Consider the following 18133-nt stretch of genomic DNA (forward strand, 5'->3'; position numbering starts at 1 on the left):
CGAACCCAACAGTCTTTTATGCCGTCAAAATGGCGGGACTTTCACAAGAAGATCGCGACATTATCAAGAACCATCCTCTAGCCAACTTAGTCGATCCTTTACGACGCGCGCTTCAGCAAGCCGAAAGACAATATGAGTATAATGGCGCTGATGAGAGCCAGGACCAGCTCTATCGAAATGCGATTTCAAAACTCCTCTCTGCTTTACAGGGAGAGGAAGCGGCGCTCAATATTCGCTCACGAATAAGCGATGGAAATGTGGCTTCTGATATAGCAAATCTGTTTACGAGCCTTCAACGGGCCAACTTCAGCTACAGCCACTACAAGCGGCTGGTACATCTGGTCATCCAAAGGCTTCCCCCCACTGAGTCCCAGAACGTCGAAACCTATAACTTCGACGTCTGGAACGCCGTCTTTGGTCTTATTGACACCGTCTCGCGAGGCACTCCCCCCCCTCCTCCTCATCCTACATCATCGATCCAACAGACGCCCTGGCTGCGCAACACTAGCAGTTTCGTCAATTCTACAGAATATCGAAAGCACGTTGACATTGTGCTGAAGGAGGAACTTGGGGAGATACACGTCGACATCCCTAGATTCTTTGACGCGTACTTTGGAGACATTCCACATCTCACTGCAGTTTCACAAGCGGTGTTGGAGGAGTGCGAGAAGGGAGACAGCCCCCTTTACCATGAAGACGAGGGCTGGAAGGGCTGGCCTGAACTTGCAGCAGAAAGAGACGTTCTGAAATGGCTCGCTAACATCATCGCTGAGCTCGTACGATTAGCCGAAGCACAAGAGCCGTCCTGGAAGATCGACCGCAGACCTCTCGCACAGCCAAGCCAGCCACTACAAGGGTCTGTCGCGGAGAGAAAGCTCGATGTCGGCTTTGTCGATGATCTGACGGCCACAGAGGACTCCAGATGTCACTTGTCGCAGATCCTGGTGCCAGGGGAGCTGAAAAACGACCCGAAATACGACAGGAAATCTGGTGCATGGTTTGATCTTGGCAGGTACGCCCGAGAGGTCCTTGCTGCGCAGGACACCCGTCGTTTCGTGCTCGGGTTCACCCTCTGCGGGCCGTTCCTACGACTGTGGAACTTTGACCGTCTGGGCGGGATCGCGTCGGAGGAATTCAATATCAACCAGGACGGCCTTCGATTTGTGTCTGTTATCCTTGGATTCCTCTTGATGAGCCGCAAACAACTTGGGTTTGATCCTACCATCGTCGCGACCGGGACCGAACGGTATATCGAAATTGAGAAGAACGGTACGAGAGAACGGCTGATCATCGACGAGATTGTTGGACGAGCACGCTGTGTTGCCGGGCGAGCCACAACGTGCTGGAAGGTATACTGTGAGACAGACAAATCACGGACGCCGCTGGTTGTCAAGGACTCCTGGCAGTATCCGGAACGCACTGAGGAAGGAGAGTTGCTGCGAGAGGCGATGGCGAAGGGGGTCAAGAATGTTGCGAGGTATTATCACCACGAGACAGTTCGCATTGACGACAAGGATGATGATGTCTTGGCTATCCGAAAGGGCCTCAGTATTCCGATTTCGAAAGATGAGAAGGGTGGTTTTAAGGCGACAGTGCGGCGTAGTAGGTCTCAAAGGGGACAAAAGCGCCAGGGCAGCAGCACCGGCCAGAAACGATCCTCTGACTGCGTGGACATGGCATTTCCTCCTCCCCCAAGTAAACGTACCCAGTCAAGTTCTCCGTCCAAATCTGCCGACGGCTCTACCCGACGCAATCGAGTTCACCGCCGCATCGTTATCCGGGATTGTGGGAAACCAATCTATGAGAGTAGCTCGAAGTCTACACTTCTCACTGGGCTGGCCGGCTGTATTGACGGATACATGTCGCTCCACGATGAGGCTGGCCTCATCCAATGTGACGTTTCCCCTCGGAACCTGATGGTGAACGAGGACAAGGACAACCCTTCATGGCCTGCCTTTCTGATCGACCTTGACCTGGCCATCAAGACGCAACGGGACGGGTCTTCCGGCGCCCGGGGCAAAACGGGCACCAGGGCGTTCATGGCCATTGGTGTCTTGTACGGTGAAAAGCATTGTTTCATGCATGATCTGGAGTCGTTCTTCTGGGTTCTGTTCTGGATATGCATTCACTATGAAGGCCCAGGGAAGGGGAGCACTGTAGAACGGTTTGAGAAATGGAATTATATGAGTACTGAAGAGCTGGCGGCTGCGAAGCAAGGAGTGATAAGTGAGGAGGAAGATTTTCTTCGGATTGCAGAAGACTATTTTACTCCGTATTATCGATCATTGATCCCTTGCGTCAACCGGTTGCGGCGCCTTGTCTTTCCAGACGGCGGACGGTGGAAGAAACCAAATTTCAACCTACCCCGGAACATGATTGAAACGCTTCAAGATGCACAATATAACTCAGATGCAGTAAATTAATACAAATTTAGTGTTTTACGGGTTACGTTCCATCGTTTCTAGATGATTTTCTTCGATAGCTTGAATTGCCTTGTCTTTGGATATAGCATTCTTTGACTGATATATGGATTGAGTCTGGAGGAAAACCATACGAGGCGTACTGTTTCGTTATGAAAAGGAAGAATTTTTTGTTGGAATGCCACAAGGCCCAAAAACGTTGTATTGATCCTATTATTCAGGTGTTTAGCGTAGGGGGGCTCAAGGCATATAAAGCCAGCCCTCCTCCAGCTTTGCTTCTATCGCTCCATCTTCCCTTTTCTCCACCCCAGCTTTGCAAACCATCCGACGCCACACTTCCACCATGAGTACCCAGACAACTCGAGCTCGTAAGATCAAGGAATCAGAGACCGGCCCAGTGGATAGCAGAGGCGGCAGTGGTTCAAGTTCTGCCACACAAGAACTATGATATATACCTGGAGACTAAGGGCTGTTTTATGTACGACAATGATGATGGTATTGATCGAGACAGCAAGTCTGCCTGTCGTAAAATACTGGGCGCGAATCCCGAGGTTCCCAAGCGAACTGTGTTTGAACAATGTGCCTTTGAATCTACGTGTCGAAGGCTACAAAAGAAAAACGAAACTGGGGTTATTCGCATCATAGGTGAATTAATCGTTGCGTCAGCAGAGAGTGCAATCGACCTCAGCCATGTCACATTTCCGCATTTGGTTGTTAGTGTGAATGAAGGCTGGGATAGCTCGATTTCTCTAGATGAGGATCAACGATTGCCACCACCTGCACAAACTCCACATCTTCCACAATCTCGACAATTTCGATTATCTCGGCCACAGCCCGATTATGCGGTCGGGTTTCCCCGACAATGCTTCTCTGAAGCTCGACTGGAAAAGCTTGCACCGTTTGTCGGCGAAGTTGGCGATATGTCTTTCTTTATGAGTACTGCATACATGTACTTTCCGTTTATGACGGTTGAAGTGAAGTGCGGAAAGGCGGCACTCGATATAGCAGATCGACAAAATGCGCACAGTATGGCTCTCTCAATCAGAGGAGTTGTCAAGCTCTTCAGGGCCGTGAAGCGTGAAAAGGAGCTACATCGACAGATCCTGGCCTTTTCAATTTCACATGATCACTGTTCTGTGGGAATCTATGGCCACTACCCTATGATCGAGGGAGAGAAGACTACATACTACCGACATGCCATTCACAAGTTCGACTTCACCTCACTTGATGGCAAAGAGAAATGGACATCCTACAAATTCTCTATGAGTGTGTACAATGACTGGGCACCTTCCCATTTTAAGAAAATATGCTCCGCTATTGATGAACTGCCCCAGGTAAATTTTGAGGTGTCGCAGGCGTCACAGATATCACAGCAACCTGAAGTATTACATCAATCGGAGCTGAGTTTCTCAGAATCAACTGGACTTTCGCAAGGTGTCGGAGGCGTTGATATTCAAGGCTCTAGTTTTACATCTGTATTGGAAGAGGCTGATGGTTTGCAGAACGTTGCCATGGGTGCTCCGGTGACCCAGCAGAGCGAAGAGGGCTCTGCTGAAGCATTCAATATGTCCAAGAAGAGACGTACCTTTAGATAGGCAACTTGAGGAGATGGCAGAGTCGGACTTTGCAGCCCGAAAAAGAGGGACAATTTATTGCGTTATCTTGGTGCAGCTACATATTTGCACCATGGATGTAGGCGAGATAGACTTTGGGCTTGAATGTGATAGGCGATATCCAACGGGGCTCGTGGGCGGGAATCAAATCTGCTAAGCAAACAAACATCAAATGAGGAGAATCGAAGCTACCACAATACTCTCATCTGCCTTTGCAGCATCGACCACATATCGGTTTCCATGCAATATCAGCCCTATTTCAGCTGGATCCATCGCAGGGCCACTCCCTGCTCGCCGCTAATGCGCTATGAAAAGCACCCTCGATGATTGTCACTGCAAAGAGGTCTAACTTCTTATTTTATGAAGACAATCAGTACAAACTTGGCAATTCAAATAGCCATTTTCCATCACCAGATAAAAATATAGTAAGTGTCATTATAACCGCGGAAAGGCACGGCGCGCACAAAGACAGGAGAACCATTACCCTCTGCTGAAGGGCAAATGGAGATAATGCAAAAAGATCTAAAAGTCGACGGAAATCCATACACTTAAGCCCATTGGGCATCATTACGTGCTGTAAAGCTGCCTGCAGTTTGTAGAAGGCTACAGATAATCGGTGACAAACTCCCTGATCAATTTCTGGGAAACAGAGGCGGGATCAATTTGCTGCCAGTTCTCTTCAGCTTGCTGGGGGGTTAGCTTAGTCGCAGCCGCTCGGCAGATTCTATCATCAATAATCTGCCTTGTGGGCCGGACGGTGATGGTTTCTCCCAGCAAAATCTGTTTCGCCATGGCGTCAAATTCACGATAAAGACTTATCACATCAGAATGAACATTAACAACGTAGTTAATAACAGCATCGAGCTTCGAGAGAGGATATTTACTGTGATTTTTGCTGTACAGAATGGGTGAGTCTGGTATGCGTCAACACAGGTGATATAAGCAACTCACATGACCCCAGCTAAGGTATTCCCACAGGCAGGAAGAGCCCCAAGACCCAATACGCCTGCCATTCGCCAACATCGACTACCCTGTCTTTTTTGCTCATGGAATTGCCTCCGAAGTGCCTGCTTCATCTGGTCATCCATCAAGTCCCACTTGTCTGGATATGAGCGCCTCAGCAGGTAATCAGCAGAGAGGGTTGCAGCACGATGCTGGTCATGGTTTTACAGTCTTCTGAAATGTATGCCACTCCGCCTTTCCTGCGTGAGGGACTCGAAGGAAAGATATAATATGGCGTGTGAGATGCGGAGCCGTAATTTCTGGTCTGAACTCCGGTTTACCAGTGTATTAGCATAGCGAAAGATGTGACAAAACTTCTCCTCAGCTGAGGAATCGGTCAAAATAGAAAGATTGAGGGCATCCTCAGGCCAAAAGCCGTTCTCCTGCCATATGCAGGAGCCCTGGTAGTCAGCCAAGCCATCTCTGATAAGCCCTTCACCGACTTCTAGGGCCCGTTGAAGATCTGGATCAGAAAGCCCGCAAAGAGCATTCCTTGCTAGAGATGACCTAGTCATTACACCCGATTCCTCAAGTCCGGCAGACGCTGGCTGCCTGCCCATCTGGCTACGCTTTGTCAAAGATTTTTTCATATCGCTATGTGTCACCTTGGTGATCTTAGATTGCGTTGGTCTCAACCTACAACGATTATTCTTCTTTGGGATCTGTGTAGCAGGCGAATGAGAATCAGAGGGTGGTGTAGGAAGCTCCATAACTAGTCCACTATTGCTCACTGGTTGTAGATTTTCATTTGAAGAAACTTCCAGTGGAGCTGGAGGAAAGTCAGTATCTCCATCTGGAGGTGCTTGTTCTCCACAGGGGCCAGGGGGCCCCGCAACAATAGGATTGGCGTGAGATACAAATAAGGTATTTTCGGCTTCTGGTACAGACATATTTGTATCGATCACGATATGGTAGTGACAACCAGCTTTAGCAGGCCATCACGGCTAGGTTGATCTTGCACTCGCATACAGCCATCCTTTTACGCACAGTTTCCTTATTCCATGTCTATGGTGCTCTGGGATCATACGGGGGAAAAAAATTTGACATGGTGGCAGACGGCTGATGGGGAGAAGTTGGTATAGATGGAACCACGGTTTCAAGGAACATGGTCGTGGTTATATTCTGCTCCTAGGCCTGAGAGAGGAAATACTTTTGGGCTTGCACTCCATTTTAAGCACACGTCTGCTTTTTTTCTGTTTCTCTCAAGCCGTATAAATACTATGCGCTTTGCTTGCGGGCGAGCAAAGCATTCTCGCGGATACCCTTCAGTTTGGACGTATATCTCTAGATCTTCCGCTCTCTCTTGATAGTCAATATGGAATGGCCACAGCTGACACTTGAAGACAATCAACTGAATCTGCTCCAGGGCCCGGTTGAACTCACTTCCTCGCCAGATTCTACAGCAAATGACGAAGTCTGGATGTCACACCAGAGTCGCAAACGATTACCGCCACACCAGGGCATTGTTCAGAGAAGACGTCGGCGGAGACAATGTCTCTTCCGCAAATTTTTTGAATACACTGATGGGAACGAGGCACAGGTTTATATTCTAATTGACATTCACGGCCAATACTTTATCTTGAACACTGATTCAAGTGGTACATGGCCACCTTCAGAAGAACAGATTGTATGAGCTCCAATTTTAGTCTGGAAGCTCCATTCACAACTGACAATGAGCAGGAGAAGCACTATCCTCATACAGTTCGCAAGACATATAAAGATTATCAAGTATCATCTAAAAAGAGGCGCGGACGGAGAGAGACTCTCTTCAGAAAGAGTGTGGAGTACAGTGATAAATGCAGTGCTGATGTCTATGTCATCATTTACGTGAACAATCGATACATCACCCTATACACAAATGAAATCCGCCACCATCGGTGGAGCAAACTGTACGACTCTTGGATCCAGCTTAAGTGCTTCTACTGACCTACAACAGGCGTATCACTACCCCCTCCCGATTTACAAGACGCCTGATAATTATCGACAACAGATTAGATGACGGCCTGCAACTTTTTGCAGTCCAGAAAGAAAAGATGCCCATTCTTGAAGACTTTATGACAGATACCCCTATACCTAGTTTTAGAACAAATTTACTTACGTTTTCACTCCTTATAAAATAGTCTTATTATTAGAAAGAGAGGAGCACCTGCTAATGACTTAGAAGGAGCTACTGCCAGAAAGGTGTGACTGTCAGGAAGGAGTCTAGCAAGAAATTAAATACATAAAAGACCACGAACAAAGAAAATTTCAACAATCTAGAAAACATAGTTTGAAAGCTCCAGAAATGAAGCCACCTGGATGCCCAGAATATGGCCTTTCATGGCTCTTCTACGTTGCAGGAATAATTTCTTATGCTTTGCAAGCGTGACCTCGACATGGCTAATTATTCATCTCTTATATTGAGAGCCCTTAATTCCAGCTGTGTATACTTTAGAATTTGACATAGCTGTGGTTTTCAACAGCATCCGGAATTTCTAATTTTCCAGGATGCGCTATTTCTTATTGGCGCAAGCAAGGATGTAATCAATCATTTTTCTTTGATATAATAAAATTATCAACAGGAACAAACAACCCTTGTATAACACAGACGCGTTGGCCTGATTCTCCATGGGGAAAGGACCGACGGGATGTGAAGAAGCCGTGTTACGAGGCAAAATAGGGCCATTGCCATTCAGACCCTTGTTATCAGTCGAACCGCGTGAGTTAAGCTGTGGATTGGGGTAATCATCAGGCAGGTATTGGAAAGACAGTGAATTTAAAGAGTGTTCATTATTTGGCATCGTCCAGCATTAGGAGGCGAACAACCTGCTTGAGATGCCCACATTCTGTACGTTGGAATGAAATAAGCAGAAACTGCTATTATGAAAATACAAAAGAAGCTCCAGATGACTGATTGCGTATCCACCATAAGAATGGATTACTCAGTCTCTATCTCCCTGCCATTAATAAAATTTATGATCTTCGATAGCCCTTGCAAATCCCCTTCCACTGTTTCCATCAACTTTTCTTCAACCCAGCCGGGCGTGTAAGATCCCCCAAAATCTATAATCCACAGGTTGTTTTCCATGTCAATGAGGACATTTCCTGGTTTAACATCTCCCCAGATAATTCCAGCTTTGTGAAACTCGTTGACCATCTCTTTCAACTGATGAATCCATGTTTCTCGAAGATATGGTGCTGCCTTTCGGATTTCATCTCGAGAAGCCAACGTACGGCGAAACTTGATATAGGTGATTAGGATGCCACAAATTTCCATGTTGCTCTTATTTCCAGATGAAACAAAACCGTGAATTTTAGGTACCCGAATTTTGTCGCTTAGCCCTAACTGATGTAGGCGGAGCAGTGTCTTGATTTCGCGTTCGGTATGTTTTAATAGCTCTCGATAAGCTGGTTTGAAAAATTGCTCCTTTCCCTCATTACCCACAAGCACTCTTGAAGGTCGTAATGGTCTTTCATGTTCCGAATCCCAGGGTAATTTCACCTTCGAAGGTTTGAGTAGAGGAACACTAGCAGTCATAGCAGTATACGACGACGAAAGGCGGGTTCGAGGCATAAGGTCATCCGGTTTGTGTGAGGATTGAATTGCAGTTAATTTGCCATCATTGACTGTTATGGTCAAATGAATTGCTGGTGTTGTGTAATATTCCTCTAAGGTTATTATCCGCGGCTCAGTTGGACGAGGCGCCAGGGTACGGAAGTGTGCAAAACAAGCCTTTGCCATCCAGTAGCACATCTCCTCCATTGGGTCTGGTTGGCCAGGTTTAAACTGGAAGTCATCGTTATCCATAGACAAGAGGTCCTTTATCAAACCAAAAAATTCACTTTTGATTGCTGGACACTCCTCCATGTTTTTGGCTAGGGCTAAAATATCGAAGCGCCTATCGTAGCACATCACAGTCATTTCGGTTTTATCTTTATCACCACACCAAAAGTTGACAATATCGTATGGCGGATCAGGATGCGGAGTGGCCTCGGAACTTTCATTAGGAGTCATCTTAGCAGGACGGGATGATTTCGGCGGATTTGCACAGGTAAAAAACATTCTTGTGTTGAAATGGGGGATGTAGGCGGCTTTAAATTGAAGATGTATTTTACAAGAATCCCCACAGACAAGATGGTCGAGGGAGAGGTTCTGGCTCAGGCAAAGGTAAAGCCAGTGAGCTGTCGACCCTCGCGTCATGGGGTGAACCCCAAGACAGGGAAGATTACATGGATTGTCTCCTTCCTTGCCCCGGTAAAAGGCTTCTCACTCTTCAATGCCATCTCTGCCGTAAAAGTATCCTCACTGTCCAATAAATTGAAAACTTGCCTATCCTTGTCTAGCCCTATGTTACCGCACTGATTGGTCGGGCTATTGATGCGCTGATAATCACGTGTTCGGGCCAGCCCCTTCCCAGTCCTGGACAAATTCTGGGACCCCTGGGACAGCATAATTGTACCACCGCTCTGGTAGCCGGATCTCCGTGGCGCCAAGGACTTCACAGAGAGTAGCCACTGCCTTCTCAGTGGTCAGAGCGTCGCGTATGCCTCTGTCGCTTGGTGTGATCGCCCAACCTGTCCTGGTGGGCTCCACCTTCGGCACATTGGCCACATCCCCCACCCCCTGAATGTTTGCAGCGATTGCCTGCCGCACAGCATATGGCTGTAGCCGGGCGACCCGTTTCTCTGGCTGGAGGGTGACGAGGACTCGTGGGTCCTCCTGCTGTTTTGTGCCCCCTGTGGGGCCCCCTGGCTGACTGGCGCTTTTGGGCTGCAGGCTAGCTCCACTAGCCCTGCCTGCCGAGGAAGCCGCAGTCTTGGCAGGGGCAACCCCAGGGAGGGCAGAGTTTTTCCCCCTCTGAGCAACACCCGCCCAGGTAGTCGGCTCCCTCGCAGCTGTCTTTGCTGCATTTGGCTGCGGATGAGTATCCGGGGCAGCACCCCCTCTCAGAATTGATGCTGCATTCAGATCTGCTGTCACATACTTGACAAACCTCTCACAGAAGATTCGGGCAAAGTTCTGACTGACTGACTGCTTCTCCTCCTCAACCCAGCTGTCCAGAGTCTTCGCCAATCTGATGAGAGCCTTCTGCTGCAGGTTCTGTTGCTGCTGAGCCTCCTCAAACTGCTTCTGCAGCCGAGAGGTGGCCGTGGGGATGCTGTCGCTGGCTCCTTTGAGGACTGGGGGAGGCATTGTGACAGTCTTCCTCTGCCTCTTGCCAGCCTTTCCAGCGACAAAATTGGCCGGTGACTCCGGCTCCAGTGGCCTGGTGTAGGCCGTGTCGATGTCCTTGGGCGGACGGGAGGGCGTTGAGGGCTCCACGACCACTCAACCTGTGCAGTACACACACGTAGAGAAATCGCAGAGGGCGTGCGATGATATTGAACGGGTTGGGGGGTTAAAATTATACGAAAAACAGTTGGAAAAGTGGAAAATTCAAATGTACCCCTACGTTCGTGGGTAGTTGTAAGGATGTGACTGTATGTTGCTTGCAGTGAGACAACAAAGACTGCTATCCATTTCAGAGGTCTTCTTATTAAATTGGGCTTTGTCCTCAAGAATATGGCAGTCCCTTGCTACACTGACAATACAGACACTCTGACTGTGACCAACAGTGAAAAAGTGATCTGTAATGTTTGCCATATTGATATTCATTACCATCATGTCCGGGACTCAATCGCCCGCGGCATAATCACCCTTGAGCGGGTTGGCACGCACGGAATGGTTGCGGATGTGCTCACCAAAGCTCTCACCCATGAATTGCACATGAACGCCCTACATATGATGGGTATAAACAAGAATTGAAGGATAGGAAAAGGCCTCAAATATGCAGCCTGGATTTAACTAGTTTTTCTTTGCCCCGGGACCATTATAACAGCCTGTATTGGCAAGCTTAATACTGATAACTTTGCCATGTTAATAACCATGTTTTACAGTGACAGTGATCATTCTTAGGGACTTGATTGCACATCTATTTTGTATGTAAAAATGAGTACTCAAAGACACTGCCCTGCGTGGCGGTCAGGGGGGGTGTTGGCATGCCTACTGGGCCGCCGGCCTACGGTAGGTCACGTGACTATAGATCCGCCCACCCATCTACTAGATAGCTAGCTAGCATGCTTTACATCTTAATGTAAGCAAGCTTTACATTCAACACATCATCACAGTCTATGCAGACAGTACAGATAGCACAACTAGGCTCATCTGTCTCAATTAGCTGTGGTGTAATCAGTACAGTCTACGTGTCTGACTCAGCTGATATGGTTTTGACTGCCGGCATTGTATCTACGCGTGCTCTGCTTTGTTTTCCTCTCGTTTGCCCTTGTCTCTATCGGCTCAAATGCTTCTTCTTCCTTCTTTTCTTTGCTCTCTCTGTCATTCTCTGCTCTTTTCCTGTCACAACCTTCTTCAGTGCTCTCTCCTTCATAATTTATCTTGTCTGTCTTTCTTCTGATGTTAGAAGCACAGACAGCTTTCTGATCAACTGAGAGAGGTATCCCTCTCTGCTCACTATAAAACCTTCCAGGCACGGCAGCGGCGGTCCCCTCAGGGAACCACACTATAGCCCCACCATGAATGGCCATACGTCGGGCCAGAAGTGGATGCGCAGCTCAGAAAAATCCTTTGCAATGAGCTGAGTCTTCTCAAGAGTTGCCACCTGGATTCTGTTTTCTCTCTCTGTGTACATAGAAATCTCCAGCGTAGCACGTCTCCATGCCCTTCGGGAGGCTTCTGAAACACGGGCGCTGCCCGTGTTTTCTCCGGGACGTTAAACCTATACATACATACATACATAGCATTAAGGAATTTAAGAATGCAGTAATAAAATCGATTTGATATATTTATCATTTCTTGCCTGCAGCGACTGTGAAAAGCATCTGTATTGTGTTCACAGTGACCACTGAGATATAGATTTCATTATAGTTGATTTCTTTACATTGGCAAAATCCTTGCACTATTCAATGAGTTTTAAAGTCTATGATTTCTCTATCCTCATCTGTTTTTAATCTATATACCCAACAACCCTCAAGAACAGGAGTTTTGAGGTTAGAGTGTTCAATGATTTCAAAGATGTTATGAGTGTGAATGCTGTCAATTTCCTTTTTCATTGCTTTTATTCATTCCTCTCATTAAATGCTGTGAATGGCTTGCTTGTAAGTCTGGGGAACAAAGGTGCCATTTATGGACAGAGGGTCTTTTGCTTCGACTCTAGAAATGAAGGTCTTGAAACCTTTATATGAGCAGAATTCAACATTCAAGAGGACAGCTGTGGCAATGAACATCATGAGATTAGAAATGAGCTTTTGAGGGTTTTCATTAGACTTAGCAGAATTTTGGAGTTTGTTTTTACTGCTCAATGAACAACCACATTTCTTTGGAGGTGTGGATGAGGAATTGTCAGAGTTCTCAGTTGACTTGAGTAACTTGCAGCCTCTTTTATATCCTGCAACTGCTTGTGTGGATAATAGAGAAGTGTTCTTGGAAGGATTCTCAACTGAGGGAACTTCAGATTGGAGATTGGTGTCAAAGATCTGAGTATCTTTATTTAAAATTTGAACAAACAGAGCAGTCATCTCTGTCTGTTTCTTGATCAATATAGAAAAGACTTGACTTGTGTTTTGATCATCTTGAGCAGAGTCTATTAGACGTGCCAATGTCGCATTTTCATTGAATTCAACACTGCTTGAAATAATGACTTCTTTGTCAATGGAATCCCACAGTCTATATATGTTACCACCGTAGTATCCCAATAAAATCATTTTATTGCTACATGCAGTGAATTTACTCTTTTCTTTGTGAGAGCCTTTCTTAAGAATGTAATACAGAGAATCAATTGTCTGTAAGACTTGCAGACACTTATAAGACTTGCCTGTTCAAGTTTCAAATGATATCATAATGAAAGCTCTATCTTGTGCAACTAACTCTGAAAATAGGTGAGTTCTTGTTAATGTGATGTTTGACATTAATGTTGCAGTGCTCATTTACTTTGCTCACAATTTCACAGACAGATCTGTCTGAATCATTTAAATTCTAACCTTCATTATGACATTCTGAATGCCACATTTGAATACCCCATTCTAATAAAAAGTGTAAAGCTCTGTAGATTCTCATATAACTTCAAACTTGATGAGAATTGCTTGTGTTTTCTGATCATAAATTTTTTGCACACTGTCAGAGTGAGCTGTAGTCATCTTAATACTCTTATTTAACAGCTGCTGAAGATGGAAGTTAACAAAATCCAGGAGTTGATCTTTGGTTTTGAGAAAATAAAAGGTCTTATAGTGAGTGGCATCATTCATCACAAGCAGTAGATATTTGAGTTCTTGAAAGGATGAGAGAAAGTTGTCAATATCCTCAAAAGATTCTCCTTCACCCACTAAATCAAAATGCAATCTTTGATTGTGAACTTTCACTCTGAGGATAGAAATTTGCAATATTTTCTTGTGAGCTTTAGCAAGCTTGCATGTTTCACAAAATGAGAGCTCTTTGCCACTCTTGATTTGTATATTTATCTTGAGGTCTTTCATGAGCTGTAAGACATCCTCAGTGTTGAGGTGGCTCAGCTTGACATGTCAGATAAACAGAATGTCATCATACATTGAAGTTATTGACTTGCTCATAGCTATCAGAGCTGCTTTTTTAATTTCATAAATGGAGAACACTTTCATATCTGATATCATTGCATAAAAGCATTCACTTGTTGAATCTACTATTTCAAATCCCACTATAATATTCTCATTATCTCAAAGGGTCTTGATGTTGAACCTGTCAGTGACTAGTTGGTTAAAGCTGACAAGGTTGCAACTAGTCTCAGTCATTCAACAGACTGCTTGAAGCTGTAGAATTTGACCATTCATAGAAACAGTTAATTTATCTACTAATTTTGAAATCAATATGTTTTTATTGACTTCTTGAGCTGCACTTACCTCTTCACCCTCTGACATTCTTGTATGGTGAAGAAGGCTCCATTTATTTGTAATATGAAAACTGGCACCTGTATTAAGATACCAGTTGGAATCTGCAGTCATCACAGTCAGGCCCTTGACACTGCTGGGAAAATTGATGGCTGTTTCATTATTGCGGACAGTCACTTGGCTATTTTTCTGCTGTAATCAGTTGTAGAATGATTGGAATTTGTCTTTGAACTCTTGATTTTGCTTGTTTCAATTTTTGAACTGGTATTTGATGACTTGATGATCTATATTGTCACAGAATGTGTACTTGAGAATGTTCATACAACTGCTCAAATTGAAGCTGAAATTTACATTGAAGTTTGAATTTGTGTTGAAAAAGTTGAATGAGACATTTGTAGAGCTCTTCTTATTCTTCTTTTCATTAATTTTATTATTGAATTTACTGTTCTTCTTGTCATCTTTCTTGTCAGTCTGCAATGCCTTATCTTTTTTATTGTCAATTTTTATAAATGTTTTGTATCAGATCAAGTCATCAATTAACTCATCAAGATTGATTACAGAGATTTCAATTTTCAGATGACTCTGCTTTAGAGCTTTCAGCTAAAATTGAATGTAGAACTGAGTGTACATCTTAAGATCATTAATGAACTGCTGTGCAAGAAATATGTCAGATAGATTCCATTTATGCAAATTTATCTGATTGACTGCTTGACACCACACCTTCATGTATTTGATGATATCTTTTTCATATTGATCAATGTTAATCGCGGTGATCTTGATGTACAGTTGTGCTTGCAGATCCGCTCAGTGAAGTTGATATTTCAATTTCAAAACATTTCAGAGTGCAGATGCTCTGCTCATCTTTGTGAATTCATCATCATCTTTCTATTTGAGTTTTGATTGAACTAGGGTTTAAGAATCTGTTTTCAAATTGTTCTACATACACTCCCACATCTTGATTTCCTTGTATCATCAGATCTTTACCTCATCAGCACTGAGTGAGTGATTCAGTTCCTGTTCATAATTCTTTAACATGTCATTAATTTGAAGAAGTATAACTTTAATTAGAACTTCTCTACATCAAATGTTGTAATTCAATACTTCTGCAAGCTTGTTGTTGAGTTTCAAATTCATATAGCTGAACTCATTTTTAAAGTTTTGAAATGTAGATGCAGTATTCAGAGTAGAAGTGTCTGTTGTTGCTGTTGCTGTTTGAACTGTCAGTGAGACACATCATTGCTCCTTTGCTATCTTCAGTGCCTCATCATGACTTAAGCTGACAGCTTTGAGCTCCCGTAGTGCATCAGTTAAAACACTTAGATTGAATGCAGAAGGGGTTGTTTGATGCACTAAGAATGAATCTTTAGAGTTGTCTAGATCTGTATTAGTGCTCAATTGTTCAATAGCCTCTCTGATTATCTCCTGTATGGTAGTTATCACATTTTATATACAGATTGCAAAGCTGGATGTAGTGTGCTTAACTGCTGTTTGAAATGGTGATTGAAAGGGGTTGAAGCTAGGTTCAGATGATTCAAAACACATATCACTCTCTTGCATATTTGCTGATTCATTCAATTGAAAATGGAAGTGGGATTTTGTCCCAAGAAATGGTTCTTCTCTAGAGGTCTGTTTTAGTGGCATTAAGCTGTCTTTCTTGGGTGCTCTTAATAGAGGTTTGACTCATTATATTCAAATGTAAACAAAAGGATTTTCAATGCTCCTCGCCTTTGCAATTAAGCTAGAAGTGAGAATAATACGTCAAGAGCTATACATCTAATTAATAGGCAACTTGCTCATAAAACACAGAAGTTATTTGACTAAGGACAATATAATCTGTTGAGTGTAGAGCTTGCTTGCATTAAGATGTAGAGTGTGCTAGCTAGCTATCTAGTAGGTGGGTGGGCGGATCTATAGTCATATGACCTGCTGTAGGCCGCCGGCTCAGTAAGCATACCAATATGATGCTCAATCTGATTTATAAAATATTTTCATTTTTATTAAATAAAATATATATAAAACTTTTATTTTTATTTTCTTTATCTAATTTTTTTATTCTATTTATTCTGTTCTATTCTTACTCTTTGATCTTTGTTTCTTCATTATTATTATATATTATATTATTATAGAGTTAGATTTAATTATATAAACTGTGTATGATATTTAGACAGTTGATTTGCACTTCTATACAGTGTCTGAAATCAGTAGCTTAATAGAAGTGAAGTCAAGCAAGTCATTTAATTAATAATTATTGTTATAAGTTGAATTAAAGAGTTTACAGAATAATAAGAGTATCAGCTGTGATAATATTTTAAAATTGAAAGTATAAAACACGTACAAAAATGATTTAATATCATACTATAAACATAAATCAATGCTTTGCAGTGATGAGTGTTTATAGCAGAATTACATTATTATTATGAGAGTATAGGTGAATTTGATGGGAGAGAATAGTAATTTTGAATAATTGTTCTTCTGAAGTGTATGCCAACAATAGAGGGTGTACACTATTGCACTAATTCCGCATTTTTCTTATAAAAAGAGCAGTGTAAGCTTAAAAGCTTCAACTGCTCAAGCAATCTTTGAACCACACACACGGCCTCAATCATGGAACTAGCGCTCTATGCTGGCTGGAGAGTAAAGGCAGGCATAGATAAAAAGGAAATAGAAAAAGTCGCGGCTTAATCTCTAATTCCCTATTTAGCATTTCACAATGCTATTTCAAACTCCATTATGGGATTGGCGACGCCACCTCTTCCCACACCCTGTTCTGGATTTTGTGATACGGAAGGCGGCAAAGGCGTCCTCCACTGGAGTCTGGCGATCTGCCATTCGGTTCCATGGATGTTGGCAATGGCAGTGGGAAAACGGGCCTAACAACGCATACACATGACAAGTGCGTATTGACTCGTTGCCAATAGCGGAGGACAAAGTGGGGAAGGGGAAGGCTAGCCGTGTCGTTTCTTTTTTGCTGAAAAGGGAAGGAAGAGTTAAATGTTTGAGAGCAAAGCGAGGGTAGAAATATGAAGGTCGAAATATCGAGGAAATAGACAATTAAGTGGAGCTGCTAAAATGATGATCATAGCCGGGATGTACAGCACTTTTATCGTCTACGCGAAAACATGCTTAGAAATTCGTGCTGTGGTACTCATCCCGAGTCCGGTGGTCAAAGCAGTCTGAGGTGAGGGATATGTGGGACCGGGCGGCAGCCATCTCAGTTGCGGGCTTGTGCTGCCCATGATAACATGTTCCTGGGTATGCTTAGCAGAAGTGATGGTTTCGACCTGTTCAAGCGGCATGGTTCGGCCAATACCGTTGTAGTGTCGTAGTAACATCTGCGATGACGAAGCACGTTTATCCGGCTCAATTTCGGCCATATCTTTGAGATGATGCATGCGGTCTGTTCTTGCGGCATCCAAGGCCGCACCAACTATTTCTTCCGCTGTGAACATGTTCTTGCTCCTATAATTGTCCGCATTCACCTCCCACGCCAGGGTCACAAATAGCGACAATATGTCTGCTTAGGTGTCTGCGGAAATTGATTCCCCTGTAGCAATTCCGGAGCCATATACATGAGCGAGCCGACCCCTGATATAGCCCGATCAACAGAATTGCAAAAACCAAAATCTGTGAGATTATATTGAGAGTCGAGTTTACCCAAGGTGGCGGAAAGGATGTTAGCAGGTTTAACATTGCGATGGATAATACCATAAGAGATGAGATAATCTAGCGCGCTGAGCATTTGATAAAGAAGATTGCTACTGCAGTGCTCTTACTCATCGAAGACGCGCATCTGTATCAGATAATTGATGCTTCTTTCAAGGCCATGAAGATCTAGAACTGCTCCGATAACCTCTGGTAGTGTATGTATTCTATGATGTTCAGCTGTTGATATCAGCTAGGAAACATGAACAGGAGGGCCAGGAAGATTTGGCTAACATGAGAACAGCTGTAAAGTGCCTCAATCTCTCGCTGTAGTCGAGTGAGATCCAAGTCTTTAAATCCGCTGGGAGGCGGCCGAACGCACTTGACACCCATAATTTTCCCAGAATCCATATCAATAACCTTAGAAACCGTACCGTAAGCCCTCGCCCCAACCGGAGCCAATTCTTTATATACCTTATTTGCGGCTCATGGTGGACAGGCACTTGGATTGATGGGAGACGACTGGGTGACGCCGTCGGTATTGTCTCTAGTTCGAGTCTG

General features: G+C 44.2%; 6 protein-coding genes across 6 annotated transcripts; 3 read left to right on the forward strand and 3 right to left on the reverse strand.

Annotated features, from left to right (window-relative positions):
• Nucleotides 1-29: 29 nt before the first annotated feature.
• Nucleotides 30-2418, forward strand: HCAG_07716 (predicted protein; the record flags this gene model as incomplete). Its single annotated transcript, XM_001537357.1, has 2 exons — nt 30-2318; nt 2416-2418. 2 exons carry the CDS (start codon nt 30-32, stop codon nt 2416-2418), a joined length of 2292 nt encoding a protein of 763 aa, XP_001537407.1.
• A 345-nt stretch (nt 2419-2763) lies between these two features.
• Nucleotides 2764-4015, forward strand: HCAG_07717 (predicted protein; the record flags this gene model as incomplete). Its single annotated transcript, XM_001537358.1, has 2 exons — nt 2764-2788; nt 2826-4015. The coding sequence occupies 2 exons, from the start codon at nt 2764-2766 to the stop codon at nt 4013-4015; spliced, it is 1215 nt and encodes a 404-aa protein (XP_001537408.1).
• Nucleotides 4016-6350: 2335 nt separating this feature from the next.
• On the forward strand, nt 6351-6961 carry HCAG_07718 (predicted protein; the record flags this gene model as incomplete). Its single annotated transcript, XM_001537359.1, has 2 exons — nt 6351-6633; nt 6738-6961. 2 exons carry the CDS (start codon nt 6351-6353, stop codon nt 6959-6961), a joined length of 507 nt encoding a protein of 168 aa, XP_001537409.1.
• A 991-nt stretch (nt 6962-7952) lies between these two features.
• On the reverse strand, nt 7953-9029 carry HCAG_07719 (predicted protein; the record flags this gene model as incomplete). The annotated part of the gene is made up of 1 exon (XM_001537360.1): nt 7953-9029. One exon carries the CDS (start codon nt 9027-9029, stop codon nt 7953-7955), a length of 1077 nt encoding a protein of 358 aa, XP_001537410.1.
• Nucleotides 9030-9404: 375 nt separating this feature from the next.
• HCAG_07720 (predicted protein) lies at nt 9405-10208 on the reverse strand (the record flags this gene model as incomplete). The annotated part of the gene is made up of 1 exon (XM_001537361.1): nt 9405-10208. The coding sequence occupies one exon, from the start codon at nt 10206-10208 to the stop codon at nt 9405-9407; it is 804 nt and encodes a 267-aa protein (XP_001537411.1).
• Nucleotides 10209-13834: 3626 nt separating this feature from the next.
• HCAG_07721 (predicted protein) lies at nt 13835-14884 on the reverse strand (the record flags this gene model as incomplete). The annotated part of the gene is made up of 4 exons (XM_001537362.1): nt 13835-13852; nt 13943-14111; nt 14238-14415; nt 14875-14884. 4 exons carry the CDS (start codon nt 14882-14884, stop codon nt 13835-13837), a joined length of 375 nt encoding a protein of 124 aa, XP_001537412.1.
• Nucleotides 14885-18133: the final 3249 nt, after the last annotated feature.

This window comes from Histoplasma capsulatum, genomic scaffold (assembly GCF_000149585.1).
Source record: "Histoplasma capsulatum NAm1 scaffold_9 genomic scaffold, whole genome shotgun sequence".
Taxonomy (NCBI): domain Eukaryota; kingdom Fungi; phylum Ascomycota; class Eurotiomycetes; order Onygenales; family Ajellomycetaceae; genus Histoplasma; species Histoplasma mississippiense.